Source organism: Salvelinus sp. IW2-2015, linkage group LG7, assembly GCF_002910315.2.
Source record: "Salvelinus sp. IW2-2015 linkage group LG7, ASM291031v2, whole genome shotgun sequence".
NCBI lineage: Eukaryota > Metazoa > Chordata > Actinopteri > Salmoniformes > Salmonidae > Salvelinus > Salvelinus sp. IW2-2015.
In genome coordinates, this window is record NC_036847.1 from 24,287,621 (window position 1) to 24,306,066 (window position 18,446).

Genomic DNA, 18,446 nt, shown 5'->3' on the forward strand with positions numbered 1-18,446 from the left:
ATCCTGTAAGCTTTAAAAGTATGAATTAATTAAATATAACACTGTTAACAACCTAACAATCTCTCGCGCTCTCTCTCAAGCATGTCTGACCAATTTGTGTGTGTCTTTGTAATATATCCGATCACTGTAGCGTCCGGCAGGGATGCCTCTGTCCAGGAAGCTGTGCTATGCCGTGGGAGGTGTGCCATATCAGATTACTACTGCTGCCATTGGCTTCTCCTTACAGATTTTCCTGCTAAACGTTGTACAGGTCAGTAATGTTACTCATTGTCTGTCTGTACAGTCCACTGTCTCATGTCTGTCTGTGTAACCTCTCTGGGCTGGTCTCTGTCTCAATCAAATCAATCACATTTAKTTATGAAGCCCTTTTTACATCTGCAGATGTCACAAAGTGCTTATATAGAAATCCAGCCTAAAAGCCCAAATGACAAGCAATGCAGATGTAGAAACACGGTGGCTAGGAAAAACTCCCTAGAAAGGCAGGAACCTAGGAAGAAACCTAGAGAGGAACCAGGCTCTGAGGGGGTGTCTGAGTCCCGTCTGTCCCTTGCTCTTTTGCAGATCGAAGCCTTCTATGTTTCTCTGATCCTGTTTGTGAGTCGGGCCTGGGATGCTGTAACAGACCCACTGGTGGGGTACTTGGTGAGCCGCAGTGGCTTGACACCYATTGGCAAACTCATGCCATGGTCAGTGGATCTCAATAATACCTCTTCCATTTTGATATTGATATTGGCCAGTGCAATCCATTCTTGCTGTCCTTCTCAGAGCATCCCTTTCTGTATTTTTGTGTTTTTCAGGGTGGTTCTCGCTATGCCTTTTGGGGTCCTCTCCTATGTCCTGCTGTGGTTCATGCCCCAAGGCTCCATGTCTCAAGCCTTCAGTGTTCCCTGGTACCTCACAGCAAGCTGCCTGTTTGAGACCCTCATGACTGTAAGATCTACAATTTCATCCGCTGGATGAGACATTTCAACCTGTTAACATCAAGGCTGTTCTTCTCTTTCTTCACATACAGTTTGACCACTCAGCCCCATCTCCAAGTCTTAATCCTCTAGTCTACATCCTCAACCCTTGCTTGCCTTGCTCCATTTCTGTAAAATAATATACAAAAACATTTTTTAATTTTTTATTTAACCTTTATTTAACTAGGCAAGTCAGTTAAGACCACATTTTTATTTACAATGATGGTCTACCCCGGCCAAACCCGCAGACACTTTTATCCAAAGCGACTTAGTCATGTGTGCATACATTTTTCACACATGGGCCTGGGAATGAAGCCCATTATTCTGGCATTGCAAAAGCCATGCTCTACCAACTGAGCTACAGAGGACCACTTATCCTATCATTACTACTGTATGTATCCCAAACAAATCACTTAGCTGCTTTCTGTAGCCTGATCTCTGCAGGGTTATCATCGCTGCCTCTTGATAATGACCACTTTCCTTTAGGGTTACTGTGTGCCATACTCTTCCTGTGTCAGCGTGTCCATGGTTACAAGGTGCAATTATTGACTCACAGTACAGTATCACATATCCCTTTTTTTGCACCATCACCATGGTTTCCGTGTCTATCTCCTGACAGTGTTTTAATGTGCCTTATCTTTCGCTGACCATGTTTTTGGGTGGAGACCAGAGAGACAGAGACTCTACCACAGCCTACAGTAAGAGCTTGACATCCACTCTCTCTTGTTTTCCATCTTGTAATGATGAATGGCATACAGTAAAAATGGATGAAATCATAAATTTCTTAGTTGTTTTTTTTTCAGCTTCACCAGTCCCTTGGTCTGTCTATTTCTCTCCCTCTCTATGTGATAGGGATGAGTGTGGAAATGCTGGCGATGCTGGTGGCCTCAGCAATTCAGGGTCAGGTTGTGGCTGTATACAACACAGAGATGGCTGCAGCCTGTCAATAGACAGTTACACTACAGGCCACGGTACTACCACTATGAGTCACACCACAGGCCACGGTACTACCATTATGAGTTACACAGCAGGGCATGGTACGAGTAACTACTCTCCAGTTACAAACACTAACCTAACCCAGCACTGACACACACACACTGAAGAACATAACACTCCTCTACTATGTTGGTTTAGCAGAATTTCTTTGTCAGTGGAAGTGAACTTACCTAGTCCCAGGGATATCACATTACACAGTAATTAACTGTTCTTAGCATGTGTGTGTGCATGTGTGTGTGTGCGTGCGTGCATGTACTTGCATCCATGTGTGTGTTTGCATTTCAAGTATGTGCGTTTGTCTTGTTTGTTTACCCATAGGCCTAGGTGTTTTTTTGTGCATTATGCAGACATGTGAATAATTTGTGCTTGTGTAGCTTTGGAAGTGGGCTAAATGATGGGCTTGGAACAAAAGTTTTGGTAAGTCTTTTGAATTAATTTTTTCTACAACAAAGCAAATACCTCTCTCTGATTTTGTCTCCAGCTCCCCTCTATAGTCTGGCTAGAGTGCGTCTGTCCTATCTCACCACTCTAAAGATGCTAGTGTGCCACATTCCTTACCAACGACTGGTCCTTGGGCTCCTCTTTGCTGCACTTGCCTTTCAGGTAAATGCTAGCCTGGACTGCATCTAAATAAATCAACTAATACATCTTGAATCAGCTAATGCACATTTGTCCCTTTTTAGATGTCTTTGGGGAATTTTGCACTGTTCTGTACCCATGTAGCTGGGCTTGGGGCCCAGTTCCAACACCTTCTCCTGGCTCTGCTGGTAAGACAGTTCTGTTCAGTTCCGTCGACCTCACACATAGTCATATCACACACCCCACACCCTCTTGACTGCAAAAAGGACTGTCTGATTGGCCCAATACACAGGTGACAGAACACAATTGTTATCTAATCCGGCATATCATACTCTTTATGATGTGATACATATATGTGTAGCTGGTATTCGTCTCTGGAAGCTAACCGCTGTCATTTCCTTATTAAAGGGAAAACTACAGCCACAATACAGCCTCTTGTTGTTTGATATTGTTTGTTTCTTCGTCCTAACAGATAACAGCCACTATAGCTGTTCCACTGTGGCAGGCAATCCTGGTACGAGTTGGGAAAAAGACCACATTCTTCATCGGCCTATCTGTGAGCATAACATTGTTTCTCCCTTTATGACAATGTTTATGCTGAAATACTTACTATGTGAGACTTACAATGTTTTTGTATTTTTTTTATAGCTCTTCATCCCAGCTGTAACAATCATAGCTTGTGTACCCAGTAACCTGCCTTTCTTTGTGACCATGTGTGTGATGTTAGGATTCAGCTTGGCAACCATGTTCCTGCTGCCTTGGTGAGTCAGCACACTGCAGTTAGAAGGCCAAGACTCTGGCTCAGGGCCATGTCTCCACTCTGTACTGCACTCTGCTCCAGTTCTGTCTCTGCCTCTGTCACTTTGAATGACTCTAAACACACACAATGCTGACTTGTGTGATGAGGGGCATACTTCATTCATAACTCCCCATGACAACCTGTCAGGAGTTGAATATTCTGATGCTGATTTGACACTTGGCCAGTTGACTAATATAAACTGTTTTACACTTCAATCAATTCACCCAGACAGTGTTTGGTGCATAATCTGCGTGTGGTCTGATTTGCGAGCCAGTCTCTTATTATTCATGTAGGTCCATGCTCCCGGACGTGGTAGATGACTTTGCCTTGAGAAACCCCTGCTGCAAGGACCTGGAGCCCCTGTTTTTCTCCTGCTATGCCTTCTGCAGTAAGCTGGGGGGAGGTCTGTCTGTTGGAATCTCAACCATGACATTACAGTGAGTCATTCATCCACCTACTCCTGCTCTCCCTCTCCCTTTTTCTCCTACTCATTATGTAAAACATAATTTCATTATTACAGTGCATTCGGAAAGTATTCAGACTCCTTCTCTTTTTCCACATTTTGTTACGTTACAGCCTAATTCTAAAATTGATTTGTTATATTTAATCCATCTACACACAATACCACATAATGACAAAGCGAAAACAGGTTTTTAGAAATTGTAGCACATTTATAAAAAACTGAAATACCTTATTTACATAAGTATTCCAACCCTTCGCTATAAGACTCAAAATTGAGCTCAGGTGCATCCTGTTTCCACGGATCATCTTTGAGATGTTTCTACAACTAGATTTGGAGTCCAAATTTGGTCAATTCAATTGATTGGACATGATTTGGAAAGGCAGACACCTGTCTATATAAGGTCCCACAGTTGACAGTGCATGTCAAAGCAAAAACCACGCCATGAGGTCGAAGGAATTGTCTGTAGAGCTCCGAAACAGGATTGTGTCGAGGCACAGATCTGAGGAAGGGTACCAAAACATTTCTGCAGCATTGAAGGTCGCCAAGATCACAGTGGCCTCCATGGAAGAAGTTTGTAACCACCAAGCCTCTTCCTAGATCTGGCCGCCCGGCCAAACTGAGCAATCGGGGAAGAAGGGCCTTGGTCGGGGAGGTGACCAAGAACCCGATGGTCACTCTGACAGAGCTCCAGAGTTCCTCTGTGGAGATGGGAGAATCTTCCAGAAGGACAACCCTCTCTGCAGCACACCACCAATCAGACCTTTATGGTAGAGTGGCCAGACGGAAGCCACTCCTCAATAAAAGGCACACGACAGCCCGTTTGGAGTTTGCCAAAAGGCACCTAAAGGACTCTCAGACCATGAGAAACAAGATTATCTGGACTGATGAAACCAAGATTGAACACTTTGGCCTGAATGCCAAGTGTCACGTCTGGAGGAAACCTGGCACCATCCCTACGGTGAAACATGGTGGTGGCAGCATCATGCTGTGGGGATGTTTTTCAGTGACAGGGACTGGGAGACTAGTCAAGATCGAGAGAAAGATGAACGGAGCAAAGTGCAGAGAGATTCTTGACGAAAACCTGCTCCAGAGCACTCAGGACATCAGACTGGGGCGAAGGTTCAGCTTCCGATAGGACAACGACCCTAAGCACACAGCCAAGACAACGGATGAGTGGCTTCTGGACAAGTTGCTGAATGTCCTTGAATGGCCCAGCCAGGGCCCGGACTTGAACCCAATCTAACATCTGAAAATAGCTGTGCAGTGACACTCTCCATCCAACCTGACAGAGCTTGAGAGGATCTGCAGAGAATGGGAGAAACTCCCCAAATACAGGTGTGCCAATCTTGTAGCGTCATACCCAAGAAGACTCAAGGCTGGAATCGCTCCCAAAGGTGCTTCAACAAAGTACTGAGTAAAGAGTCTGTATACTTACGTAAATGTGATTTCATTTTTTGTGATATTCCGTAGTTTTTTTTTAAACAGTTTTTGCTTTGTCATTATGGGGGGGAAACTATTTCATCCATTTTAGAATAAGGCTGTAACGTAGCAAAATGTGGAAAAAGTCAAGGGGTCTGAATACTTTCCGAATACACTGTATTTCAATGTATGTATTTATGTTATGCGTGTGTATAATGTGTGTTTGTATGTACAGTGGGGCAAAAAAGTATTTAGTCAGCCACCAATTGTGCAAGTTCTCCCACTTAAAAAGATGAGAGAGGCCTGTAATTTTCATCATAGTAGTTCAACTATGACAGACAAAATGAGGGAAAAAAATCCAGAAAATCACATTGTAGGATTTTTAATGAATTTATTTGCAAATTATGGTGGAAAATAAGTATTTGGTCACCTACAAACAAGCAAGATTTCTGGCTCTCACAGACCTGTAACTTCTTCTTTAAGAGGCTCCTCTGTCCTCCACTCGTTACCTGTATTAATGGCACCTGTTTGAACTTGTTATCAGTATAAAAGACACCTGTCCACAACCTCACAGTCACACTCCAAACTCCACTATGGCCAAGACCAAAGAGCTGTCAAAGGACACCAGAAACAAAATTGTAGACCTGCACCAGGCTGGGAAGACTGAATCTGCAATAGGTAAGCAGCTTGGTTTGAAGAAATCAACTGTGGGAGCAATTATTAGGAAATGGAAGACATACAAGACCACTGATAATCTCCCTCGATCTGGGGCTCCACGCAAGATCTCACCCGTGGGGTCAAAATGATCACAAGAACGGTGAGCAAAAATCCTAGAACCACACGGGGGGACCTAGTGAATGACCTGCAGAGAGCTGGGACCAAAGTAACAAAGCCTACCATCAGTAACACACTACGCCGCCAGGGACTCAAATCCTGCAGTGCCAGACGTGTCCCCCTGCTTAAGCCAGTACATGTCCAGGCCCGTCTGAAGTTTGCTAGAGAGCATTTGGATGATCCAGAAGAAGATTGGGAGAATGTCATATGGTCAGATGAAACCAAAATATAACTTTTTGGTAAAAACTCAACTCGTCGTGTTTGGAGGACAAAGAATGMTGAGTTGCATCCTAAGAACACCATACCTACTGTGAAGCATGGGGTTGGAAACATCATGCTTTGGGGCTGTTTTTCTGCAAAGGGACCAGGACGACTGATCCGTGTAAAGGAAAGAATGAATGGGGCCATGTATCGTGAGATTTTGAGTGAAAACCTCCTTCCATCAGTAAGGGCATTGAAGATGAAATGTGGCTGGGTCTTTCAGCATGACAATGATCCCAAACACACCGCCCGGGCAACGAAGGAGTGGCTTCGTAAGAAGCATTTCAAGGTCCTGGAGTGTCCTAGCCAGTCTCCAGATCTCATCCCCATAGAAAATCTTTGGAGGGAGTTGAAAGTCCGTGTTGCCCAGCAACAGCCCCAAAACATCACTGCTCTAGAGGAGATCTGCATGGAGGAATGGGCCAAAATACCAGCAACAGTGTGTGAAAACCTTGTGAAGACTTGCAGAAAACGTTTGACCTCTGTCATTGCCTGTCATTTTGTCTGTCATAGTTGAAGTGTACCTATGATGAAAATTACAGGCCTCTCTCATCTTTTTAAGTGGGAGAACTTGCACAATTGGTGGCTGACTAAATACTTTTYCCCCCCCACTGTATGCTTGTTTGTACTGCAGTTTTGTGGGGTATCGTGCAGGTGCTTGTAGCCATAGTGAGGAAGTGGTGACTGCTCTTATTGTGCTGTTTGCCCCTGTGCCCATCACCCTACTGCTGGTAGGGCTGGTCTTCTTCCACCTGTACCCCATCAACGAGGATCGACGCCTCCAGCTCCAAAGAGAGCTAGGAAGAGAGTGAGTCATTCACACTCCTTCTAATAGGCTGCCTTAGTGCTCCTACTATGACTATAGCTTCCTCTCTAAATCCAACATACTGCATTACAACTTCCCTTACACATTCCTGAGTTTATGATTCTCAAACATCCTGTGCCACACTTCCTCTTTTATTGATGTTTGTATGTGCATGATGATGAATATGAATATGTGTAGCCCTACGCCACTAACTGTTTTCTTGTTTTCCCTCTATTCAGTGTTGAAGCCATACATTCAACTGATATAGAAGAGAAGATAGGATCACACATTCATCAGTCAAGACACCAAACACATGAGTCCAGTCTGAAGTCATGTGGCGAGTTACAGCCAACTAAGTCCTGTTGTATTTTAAACAAGCCTACCTTGAAAAGTCACAACATCAGAGGCTCCAAAAAGTTAAATAACCAATCACAAAATCCACTGGAGTTCAGGCCTGATTTTAGTTCCCATTCACAAGTATCTAAGACCAACTTGGATAACCTTCTATGGAATTCTTGGCCAAATTCTAATCACTGCTCACATAAATCGGATCATAGGATGTCTAACAAGTCTGAAGGAAAATGTAAAATTACATTTGTCTAAAAAATCATATATAAACAATTGTGCCAATGTCACGGGTGGGATCTTCTACACCAGCAGTCCCCAATTACATTCAGCCATGAGACGATTTTTACTTGAGCGGATGGTCGGGGGGTCGGAACATAGTTTTAAATAATTTGTACACTGTAAATTGACCATAAGAATCCTAAACAGATATAGTATTAGACAAAAACTAAATCATTTCAAACCTTGATTACATTGGGATATAATCACATATGCCTATATTTGTGTGGGAATACTTGGGAACAGATTTCCTAAATAAAAATCACTGAACTGATTTCCTGATGATTGTCAGTCTTTTATGTCTAACGATTATTAATGCAACCAAAACCAAAGACCTGGTCATTGACTTCAGAAGAGACCAAACTAGCATCCAAGCACTGGACATTAACGGACAGATCATTGAGCGAGTGGAGTACTAAAAATACCTAGGAACCAGCATTGACAACAAGCTCTCCTTCAAAAGAAACATTGAACACATTCATTCAATATGTCAACAACGCTTGTTCTTTCTACAGAAATTGAGGAAGTTTGAATGTACACCAATCAATCCTACAAGCATTTTATATATGCTTTATAGAATCCATCTTAGGCTTTAATATTGTGAGGTGGTTTGGTGCTCTAGGGAACACAAGTCAGAACCCATTGAACAGGGTAATAAGAATTTTTATTTATTTATTTTAATTTTACCATTATTTTACCAGGTAAGTTGACTGAGAACACGTTCTCATTTGCAGCAACGACCTGGGGAATAGTTACAGGGGAGAGGAGGGGGATGAATGAGCCAATTGTAAACTGGGGATTATTAGGTGACCGTGATGGTTGAGGGCCAGATTGGGAATTTAGCCAGGACACCGGGGTTAACACCCCTACTCTTACRATAAGTGCCATGGGATCTTTAATGACCTCAGAGAGTCAGGACACCCRTTTAACGTCCCATCCRAAAGACTGCACCCTRCACAGAGCAGTGTCCCCAATCACTGCCCTGGGGCATTGGAATCTTTGTTTAGACCAGAGGAAAGAGTGCCTCCTACTGGCCCTCCAACACCACTTCCAGCAGCACCTGGTCTCCCATCCAGGGACTGACCAGGACCAACCCTGCTTAGCTTCAGAAGCAAGCCAGCAGTGGTATGCAGGGTGGTATGCTGCTGGCATCAGTAGGAAGGTAATTGGAACAAGTCAGAAAACCCTCAGTGACATTTACAAAAAATGAGTGAGGAAGAAGGGGGAACAAATAGCATTTGACATAACACACACACTGAATGACCAGTATAGCCCCTTAGCTCCTTAGCCTCCGGGTGCAGGTTTAGAGCTCTCCCATTCAAATCTAAGAATTTGTGCAAACATCCATCAAACTCCTTAGCTCTAAGTTTTTGTTTGTATATACCCTGGGATTTTATAGAATGCTTCTAATCCTTTATACTGTACCCAACAGTACATGTGTTCTATGTTGATACAGTATGTACCATTTGTCACCACACATGAAGTTGCCTCCCACTAAATAAAAGTTACATGAATTTTATTTAAATTGCCTTTTTTGCGGATAAAAATCAGTACGTGATGACGCAATACACACAAAAAAAAWTCATGTACCGAATAAAAATCTAAAGTTTAGTATGTTTCCATCTCATTTAACTCTACTGATAGTTTTGTCACAAAAACTGTAGGGTTAAATAGAAAATGTGCTTACTCTGGACTTTGCACTTGCACTCTAGCCAAAAGATTACAGATACAGTGGGGGTAGGCTCTGCATGTAGGCTGGTCTATAGGATGAGATTATTATGGATAAGAGCGAGAATATTTGTATTTGTCTAACGGAAGTCCAGAATCAATCATGTCACCAGTATGAGACCCTCAATATTTATTGGAAAGGCATATCAAGATCACAGTGCACTTTCACCACTCTGTGAAGTTCATCATAATTTATTTAAACTGTAGCCTAATAAACTGCATGGTTGGTCTCCGTTGGCAATTTTTTTTTGTTGTTGCTTAAATCTAAACAGGGTAATAAAAAGGGACAATTAATGGAAAATTGTGAAATCAAGGAATGGAACGAAACAAGCAAAAGTAGTAGAAGAGAAGGATCGGTCCAATAATGCATTTCTTGTTAGACTGCGTTTCTAGGACAAGGAGCTTCATTTTGGAGATTTTGGTAATATTGAGGACTGTGAAGAGAGCAGTGGGAAAGGTGGATTTAATCAAGGTGACTAGAAGCGGCCTTGTTTTGGTTAATTGTGTTGATGAAGAACAAAGGTTACTCATGTAACCACAGTGCTATGAGCTAGGGACTATGCTAGTTATCCTTGCGGCTGGATGAGTCAAGATATTAATATCAGAGTAAATCCATGCCACGGGTGTGATGCGCATGCCCCCACCCCCTATAAATACCTGGGCGCGTAGCTTCACTTCCTCAAGACTCTTACCGAGCCTACAACGGATCAAACAGCTAGACTAGCATTGTCCATAGCTCATAGAACTGTGGTTACGTGAGTGAGTAACCTTCATTCTATTTTGCTTGAGGGACTATGCTAGTCACTCAATGGGATGACAATACCAGAGTAAGTCGGTTCCCGTAGGGCACAGCCTAGAGCAACACATCACCATAGGTGCTTGAGGCAGTACCCGGACCAACCACAAGTTACTGTTGGGAGGTAAGGGTAGCACCAAGCACAGCTGAGCTCACACTGTAAGGGTTAGCAACATTCACCCAGTAAAATCTTGCAAAGGACTGGGGGATGCCCAGCTGGCAACCGTAGATCTGTCAGAGAGGGGGACTCCCTTAAGCAGTGCCCAGGAGGTGGCAATTCCCCCGGTGGAGTGCGCTACCGCAAAGGATGGGGCTGGATGGGCAGCTAGGCTATATGCTTGCAGACTAGTGTCTACAATCCAACGTGACAACCGTTGTTTTCTCCAAAGCACACAAACAGCTGATCAGAGCGGCAGATCACCTCTCCACGTACTCATTTGGGGATCTCACAGGACACAGARCGCATACATCAACATCATGAGCCCCAGTGGGCATGGAGGTGGATAAGGCTGTTAGCACCATTTCCCCGTTCATGTGACTTGAGGGCAGGACCTTTGGTAGGAAGGCTGAATTAGGCCACAGAGTAACGCTCGCTTTACCCGGGCCAAGACAATATTTTTATTTAACCTTTATTTAACTAGGCAAATCAGTTAAGATCAAATTCTTATTTACAATGACGGCCTACCAAATGGCAAAAGGCCTCCTGCCAGGAAAGAGGATAAAAAATAAAAWWAAAAWATATATATAGGATAAAACACACATCATGACAAGAGAGACACCACAACACTAGCAAAGACAGACCTAAGACAACAACATAGCATGGCAGCAACACATGAATACACAACATGGTAGCAACACAACATGACAACAATAACACTCATCACTAACAGAAAAGCATGGAGCTCGCCAACCCTTTTGGTAGAGGCGATGGCCACCAGACACGCTGTCTTAAGAGAGAGATGTTTCATGTCTATAGTGTCTGGAGGGAGGTCTGGATAGTTCTCCAAGAACCCGATYCAAATCCCATTTGGGAACTGAGGGAGCTCTCGAGGGTTGTAATTGTTGTACTCCCTTAAGAAACCTTGCCATGGGCGGGTGGCTGCCTAGCGGACTATCCTGCTGTTCATCATGACATGCTGAAATGGCTGCTGCGTAAACCTTAAGTATGGATGCAGCCCTGCCAGCATCAAACAAAGACCTCAAGAACTGGAGCCCAGTTCTTATGCTGCAAAATTCTGGAGCAACCCCCTGCTCCCCACACCACTGGCAGAACACATGCTACCTTGTGTCATTTTCACGCCCTGATCTGTTTAACCTGTCCTTGTGCTTGTCTCCACCCCCTCCAGGTGTCGTCCATCTTCCCCATTATCCCCTGTGTATTTATATCTGTGTTTTCTGTCTGTCTGTTGTGGGTTCGTCTTGTTTGTTCAAGCCTACCAGCGGTTTTCTCAGCGCCTGTTTTTCTCCTAGTCTCTCTTGTCCTCCTGGTTTTTGACCTTTGCCTGTCCTGACCCTGTACCCGCTCGCCTGACCACTGCCTGTCTCTGACCCTGAGCCTGCCTGCCATCCTGTACCTTTGTTCCACCTCTGGATTACCGACCTCTGTCTGACCTGACCCTGAACCTGCCTGCCTGCCGTCCTGTACCTTGGCCTCTGCTCTGGACTATCGACCCCTGCCTGCCTTGACCTGTCGTTTGCCCCTGTGGTYACAGGGCCCCTGTGGTTACAATAAACATTGTTACTTCACACAGTCTGCACTTGGGTCTTACCTTGATTCCTGATAGTCATAGGTTGACGTTGTGGAGGGGGCCCTGGCACTTTGTAAGATGTTAACAACCAGACCAACAACCAGACTGAACAGCTTTTCGCTGTTCAGCGACCAGGCCCACAGCTGCCCTCCGCCTGTGACAATAGGTCCAGCCTCCGAGGTAGTTCCCATGCTGTACCCACTAGGAGTGACAGTATTGTGCTGAACCAGTGGCATCTCGGAACAATCAGAARGACCTGGTGACCTGCTTCCCTGGATCTGTCCAGAGTCGCTGAAATGAGCGGGATCGGGGGGGGAAGGCGTACAGCCTCTTCCTCGGCCAGAGCATCTAGGCCTAGTGAACTGGGGGTGGGGTGGGGGAGGGGGCGGGGGGGGTGTAGTCGCCGCTCCCTTTCCGGAGGCCCTTCCCTGGACAGCATTGCCGCTGCAGTGTTCAGAATCCTTGGGAGGTGTACAGCTCTTCGTTAGGCCACATTCTTCTGTGACCACAGCAGAAGGCAATGTACCATCTGGTGGAGGCGGATGGAACCCAGACCCCCTTGGTGGTTTATGTACCCTACCACTGTGGCGCTGTCTGTACCAGCACATGTTTGTCTGTCGTGGAAATTCAGTACTGAGAGAGATTTGGTCATTTCTTCAAACAATCATCTTTATTTAATATCGATTTATTATTTCAATAATGAGGCTGGTTGATCCMCCCTTGAGTTTTGGACCGAGTAACCTAACCTTTACACAAATGCAGAGTCCTATATATAGCTGACACTAGCAATGCTCAGTCATTGTTGGTTCAACCCCCCTCATTCAAACCAAGGAGCATAATAAGCCACTCTGGGCTCATCCTGTCGTTATCTGCACGTGGGTTGTTGTCTTAACCCCACCCTGGCTTAGTTTCCCAGATGCAAGGATGATTTTGAGACAATGAGGAATTGTTCTAAACTCCTCCTGGCTATCTCTATCTCGGTTACACCCACCACATCTTGTCTATGTAATGCAGTCTTTAACTCATTTGTCAGCTCAAACCATCTCCAGTGACCATACGCCCAGATTAGTTGCAGGGAAGTAGAGTGGAGACCATAAAAACACAGACACTAACAGGACAGAAATATCCTATTTGTTAAGTATTAATTGCTAACTATTAATATCAAACAAATAAGGTAAATATGTAATTTTTCTATCACGTCTCGCAGTTGTGAGAAAAAGTTGAGCAGAGCTCATTGGACTGCTCTCAACTCCAGCATGTTGTTTGGACCAGCTGGAGCTCCATGTCCCGCTGGCCRCCCTCCTCTTCAATACTACTCCCCAGCCTATCAAGGAGGCGTCTGTTTGAACCTGTTCCCTCCGATGGAATCAGACATATCCCACCTGAAAAGGAATTTCAGGGATCGCCATCTTGCCAGGGCTCGCGTGCATTCCTTAGACACAGTCATACCTGTTTTGCTTGGGATTTAAACATTGAGCATTGAACCACCTCTGCATGGGTCTCAAGTGTAGAAGGCCAAATGGGGTCAAAAGGGAGGCTGCGAAGAGGAGACCCATCAGTCTCTGACACTGAAGAACAGTCACCTTCTGGACAAAAGGATTGAGGTGAGCTACAGTTTTCTGAACTCGCTTTTTGGTGAGCCCTCATAAGAGACAAGTTGATCCATATGCCCACGAACATCACAGTTTGTGTGGGGACCAGGTGTATTTTTTGCATGTTCAACCTGAGGCTTAGCGCTGAGATATGCTTCAGGAGATATGTCATGTCTGCTGCTGCCTGTTCTCGTGACTGAGAACAGATAAGCCAAACGTTCAGGTCAGGTATTCCCAACAGACAGCGACGTTGAACCATCGAAGAGATGCAAATATGATGAGAACTACATTGATTTGGGGTTCACTTACATTGGGAGTAGTGCCTTTCCTCTGCCACAGTGTGTTATATGTACAAAAGTACTATCTCACAACTCAATGAAACCTTCACAGTTGCGCAGACATTTAGAAACAAAACATGCCAATTTAAAAAATAAGCCACAGGAGTTTTTTGAGCGAGAATTAAGATGACTTTTGGGTAGTAAGGCATGTATAAAAGCAACAGATACCATTAATAAGAAGGGGATAGAAGCGTCTTATATGGTGAGCTACCGAGTGGCTAGGACAGGCAAGCCCCAAACTATTGTGGAGGACTTAATTCTTCCTGCTGCAGCGGATATAGCTGGGACAATGCCGGGGGAAAAGGCCAAAAAAACTATACAGACAATGCCTTCGTCAATCAACACTGTTTCACAACGCATCAGTGACATGGCAGGAGATGTTTTGAAACAATTACTGCTTCACATACAAGCCATTGAATTCTATGTGCTACAGCTGGATGAGTCAACAGACGTGGCGGGCCTGGCACAGATCCTGGTATACAGTTGAAGTCGGAAGTTTACATACACCTTAGCCAAATACATTTAAACTCAGTTTTTCACAATTCCTGACATTTAATCATAGTAAAAATAACCCTGTCTTAGGTCAGTTAGGATCACCACTTTATTTTAAGAATGTGAAATGTCAGAATAATAGTAGAGAGAATGATTTATTTCAGGTTTTATTTCTTTCATCACATTCCCAGTGAGTCAGAAGTTTACATACACTCAATTAGTATTTGGTAGCATTGCCTTTAAATTGTTTCACTTGGTTCAAACGGTTCGGGTAGCCTTCCACAAGCTTCCCACAATAAGGTGGGTGAATTTTGGCCCATTCGTCCTGACAGAGCTGGTGTAACTGAGTCAGGTTTGCAGGCCTCCTTGCTCGCACACGCTTTTTCAATTCTGCCCACAGATTTTCTATAGGTTTGATGTCAGGGCTTTGTGATGGCCACTCCAATACCTTGACTTTGTTGTTCTTAAGCCATTTTGCCACCTCTTTGGAAGTATGCTTGGGGTCATTGTTCATTTGGAAGACTCTTCACAAGGTCCTTTGCTGTTGTTCTGGGATTGATTTGCACTTTTCGCACCAAAGTACATTAATCTCGAGGAGACAGAACGCGTCTCCTTCCTGAGCGGTATGACAGCTGCGTGGTCCCATGGTGTTTATACTTGCGTACTATTGTTTGTACAGATGAACGTGGTACCTTCAGGCATTCGGAAATTGCTCCCAAGGATGAACCAGACTTGTGGAGGTCTACAATTTTTTTTTCTGAGATCTTGGCTGATTTCTTTTGATTTTTCCCATGATGTCAAGCAAAGAGGCACTGAGTTTGAAGGTAGGCCTTGAAATACATCCACAGGTCGACCTCCAATTGACTCAAATGATGTCAATTAGCCAAACAGAAGCTTCTAAAGCCATGACATCATTTTCTGACCCACTGGAATTGTAATACAGTGAAATAATCTGTCCGTAAGCAATTGTTGGAAAAATGACTTGTGTCATGCACAAAGTAGATGTCCTAAGCGACTTGCCAAAACTATAGTTTGTTAACAAGGAATTTGTGGAGTGGTTGAAAAACGAGTTTTAATGACTCCAACCTTGTAATGTAATCTTCCGACCTTAACTTTATGTCCGTTATGTTTATAGGGGGTCAATTAAGGAAGACATCCTCTTCTGCAAACCACTGGAAACCAGGACAACAGGAGAGGATATTTTTAAAGGACAGGACCACTTTGTGACATGAAATGGACTTTGGTGGTCAAGATGTGTTGGTATCTGCACTGATGGCACAAAAGCCATGACAGGGAGACATAGTGGAGTGGTAACGAGCGTGCAAGCAGTTGCTCCCAACGCCACTTGAGTACACTGCAACATCCACCGAGAGCCTCTTGTTGCCAAAGGAATGCCTGACAGCTTGAAAGATGTTTTGGACACTACAGTGAAAAKGGTTAACTTTGTTAAAGCAAGGCCCCTGAACTCTTGTGTATTTTCTGCACTATGCAATGATATGGGCAGCGACCATGTAATGCTTTTACAACATACAGAAGTGCGCTGGTTATCAAGGAGCAAAGTATTGACAAGTTTTGTTTTTTAAATTGAGAGACAAGCTTAAAGTTTTCTTTACCTACCATAATTTTCACTTGTCTGGCCGCTTGCATGATGACGAGTTTCTCACACGACTGGCCTATCTGGGTGATGTTTTTTCTCACCTGAATGATCTGAATCTAGGATTACAAGGACTCTTCACAAATATATTGAATGAGCGGGACAAAATTGAGGCTATGATTAAGAAGTTGGAGCTCTTCTCTGTCTGCATTAACAAGGGAAACACTCTTTCCATCATTGTATTGTTTATGTCTGCAAATTAACTCAAGCTTACGGACAATGTCAAATGTGATATCGTGAAGCACCTGAGTGAGTTGGGTGCACAATTACGCAGGTACTTTCCCGAAATGGATGACACAAACAACTGGATTCGTTATCCCTTTCATGCCCTGCCTCCAGTCCACTTACCGATATCTGAACAAGAGAGCCTAGGCAGCTGGAGGTTGAATGTTTGCAGGAGTACGGGACTATAAACAGTTTGGGAACCACTGGTCTAGGTAATTTAGTACCATCATCCCCTTTGATGTTAGGGGTGCTATAGCGACATCCATGCATTTTGTGAATGCTCTTGGTACCAGGGAAAGGCCGAAAGGTAACACTTGGTGCCCTTCTTCACGGAGGTTGACATCTGTCTGTGAGAGCCAAWGCGGTCTGCATGACGAGATGACCGTATACAGGGCTTTGCCATTAGCACGTGACATCTCACCATTTAAGAGGGAGAGGGGTGTGGATACCAGTCATTTCAGCTGTCAGCTCAGGGTCACCGTCGGTGGACAGGCGAGCTATCAGACCATGCAGGTATGCCTGCAGCAGAGTGGTTGTATTCATGAGGCGAGCCACCATGGCCAGAAGTTGTCCTTTAAGTTGTCATCAGCAGCCCGATGAGAACAGCGGGGAGACTTACCAATGATCTCCTTGTCTGGGAGAACATGATCGCAACAATGGGGTCCATGACTGGGTACTGGTCCAGTACCAATTCCTCGGGCGAAGCCATGAATGTCCAAGGCTTGCACTGGCTTGAGTTAGCCTGAGCCCAAGTTTGATGCAGATCATTGGAGTACTTGGGGAACTGAGGAATGTACACTCTCCCTGGGCTGCTGTTAGGRTCTGGATTAATATCCAGAGCTTTCAGAATCCTAGAGATGAGCTCCTGCAGATCAGCTGATGAAGAGGGCGCTCCTTCCAACAGCCGTTACAGTAACAGACTATGTGTGAAAATAGGTCCTATGAACAGATGCTCTGAATCTCACTCCGGCAACAGCTGTAGCTCGAGCCAGTAAGAGAGTATGCTAGCTAGGATGCAAAGCTTGGACATTAAGGTGTGACCCGGGGATCTAGCTAGAGCTAGATAACACACAGGCTTCCCTAGCCTGGGTAGGTGCAGTACCCAGACTCAGTCTCCTGAGAGAAGAGGCTAGCATCCAGCTGAAGCTAATAAGCAACAGGTAACGCAATTAGCCGGGAGGCAAACCGGCGGACAGACACAGACACAGACAAGACACAGACAAGATTTGCGCCGTGAACAGGTTGGACCAACCAGTTCACCCTAATTCGTAGCATGGTGTCGACCTGTAAGAAAAAGCTTAGACGACAAAACACTGCAGAGAACTGCTGGGAGGAGCATGCTTCACCCAAAATATAGTATACTCGACACATTCAACGTAAAACTCGCCTTCTATATCCAATTCTCGCTCACCTGCGTAGCCAATGGAAGAAAATAGGAAGTGATGCTATCCGCCCAGGTATTTATAGGGGATGGGGCGCATCACACCCATGGCACGGAATTACTCTGATATTAATACCTTGACTCATCCTGCCACCAGGCGGAAGGATATTTCATTGAGTGACTAGCATGGTCTCTCAAGTGAAATAGAACAGAAGACGTGGATCTACCCAAGTCAGAAGTAACCTGTATTGATCTTCGGAGCACATGTCTTCTGTTATATTTCACTTGATAGACTATGCTAGTCACTCAATGACATGTCCTTCCGCCTGGTGGCAGGATGAGTCAAGATATTAATACCCCACATAAAAAAAATACCCCACATTATTTCCTTTTTGGAATCCTTATTCTCCACCCGCACAGTAAGTGGCGGAATGCACATCCAATTGTTGCAAACGCCATTATACCAGAGAAGAAGAAGAAGAAACTGCACTGTTTTCCAAGTTGTAGTGGGAGGACCACTCACCATATCATAAAATATTTGTAATAACTAACCCAAGATAGACCACAGCCTGTCGTTTCTAATGGGAACAAATGAGTAATCGTGGGCAGGACAAGCAAGGAGGGGGGCAGAGCCAAGCACTAGCTAGCAAGATATTTGCATATTTCCGTTGTGTAACGCCTACTCCATGAAGTGCACATGTGCAATAACTACATTCGCCTTTGCACCCCTAAACAACGTTGTTGTTTTTTTAC

The 18,446-nt window shown here is 44.5% G+C and overlaps 1 protein-coding gene across 1 annotated transcript; it reads left to right on the forward strand.

The window, feature by feature from the left end:
* The first annotated feature begins 136 nt into the window (after nt 1-136).
* On the forward strand, nt 137-7,971 carry LOC111966956 (sodium-dependent lysophosphatidylcholine symporter 1-like). The gene is made up of 12 exons (XM_023991892.2): nt 137-250; nt 562-686; nt 798-930; nt 1,579-1,657; nt 1,812-1,901; nt 2,437-2,558; nt 2,639-2,722; nt 3,007-3,090; nt 3,183-3,295; nt 3,627-3,770; nt 6,945-7,118; nt 7,355-7,971. The coding sequence occupies exons 1-12, from the start codon at nt 143-145 to the stop codon at nt 7,716-7,718; spliced, it is 1,620 nt and encodes a 539-aa protein (XP_023847660.1). The 5' UTR covers nt 137-142; the 3' UTR covers nt 7,719-7,971.
* The last annotated feature ends 10,475 nt before the right edge of the window (nt 7,972-18,446 follow it).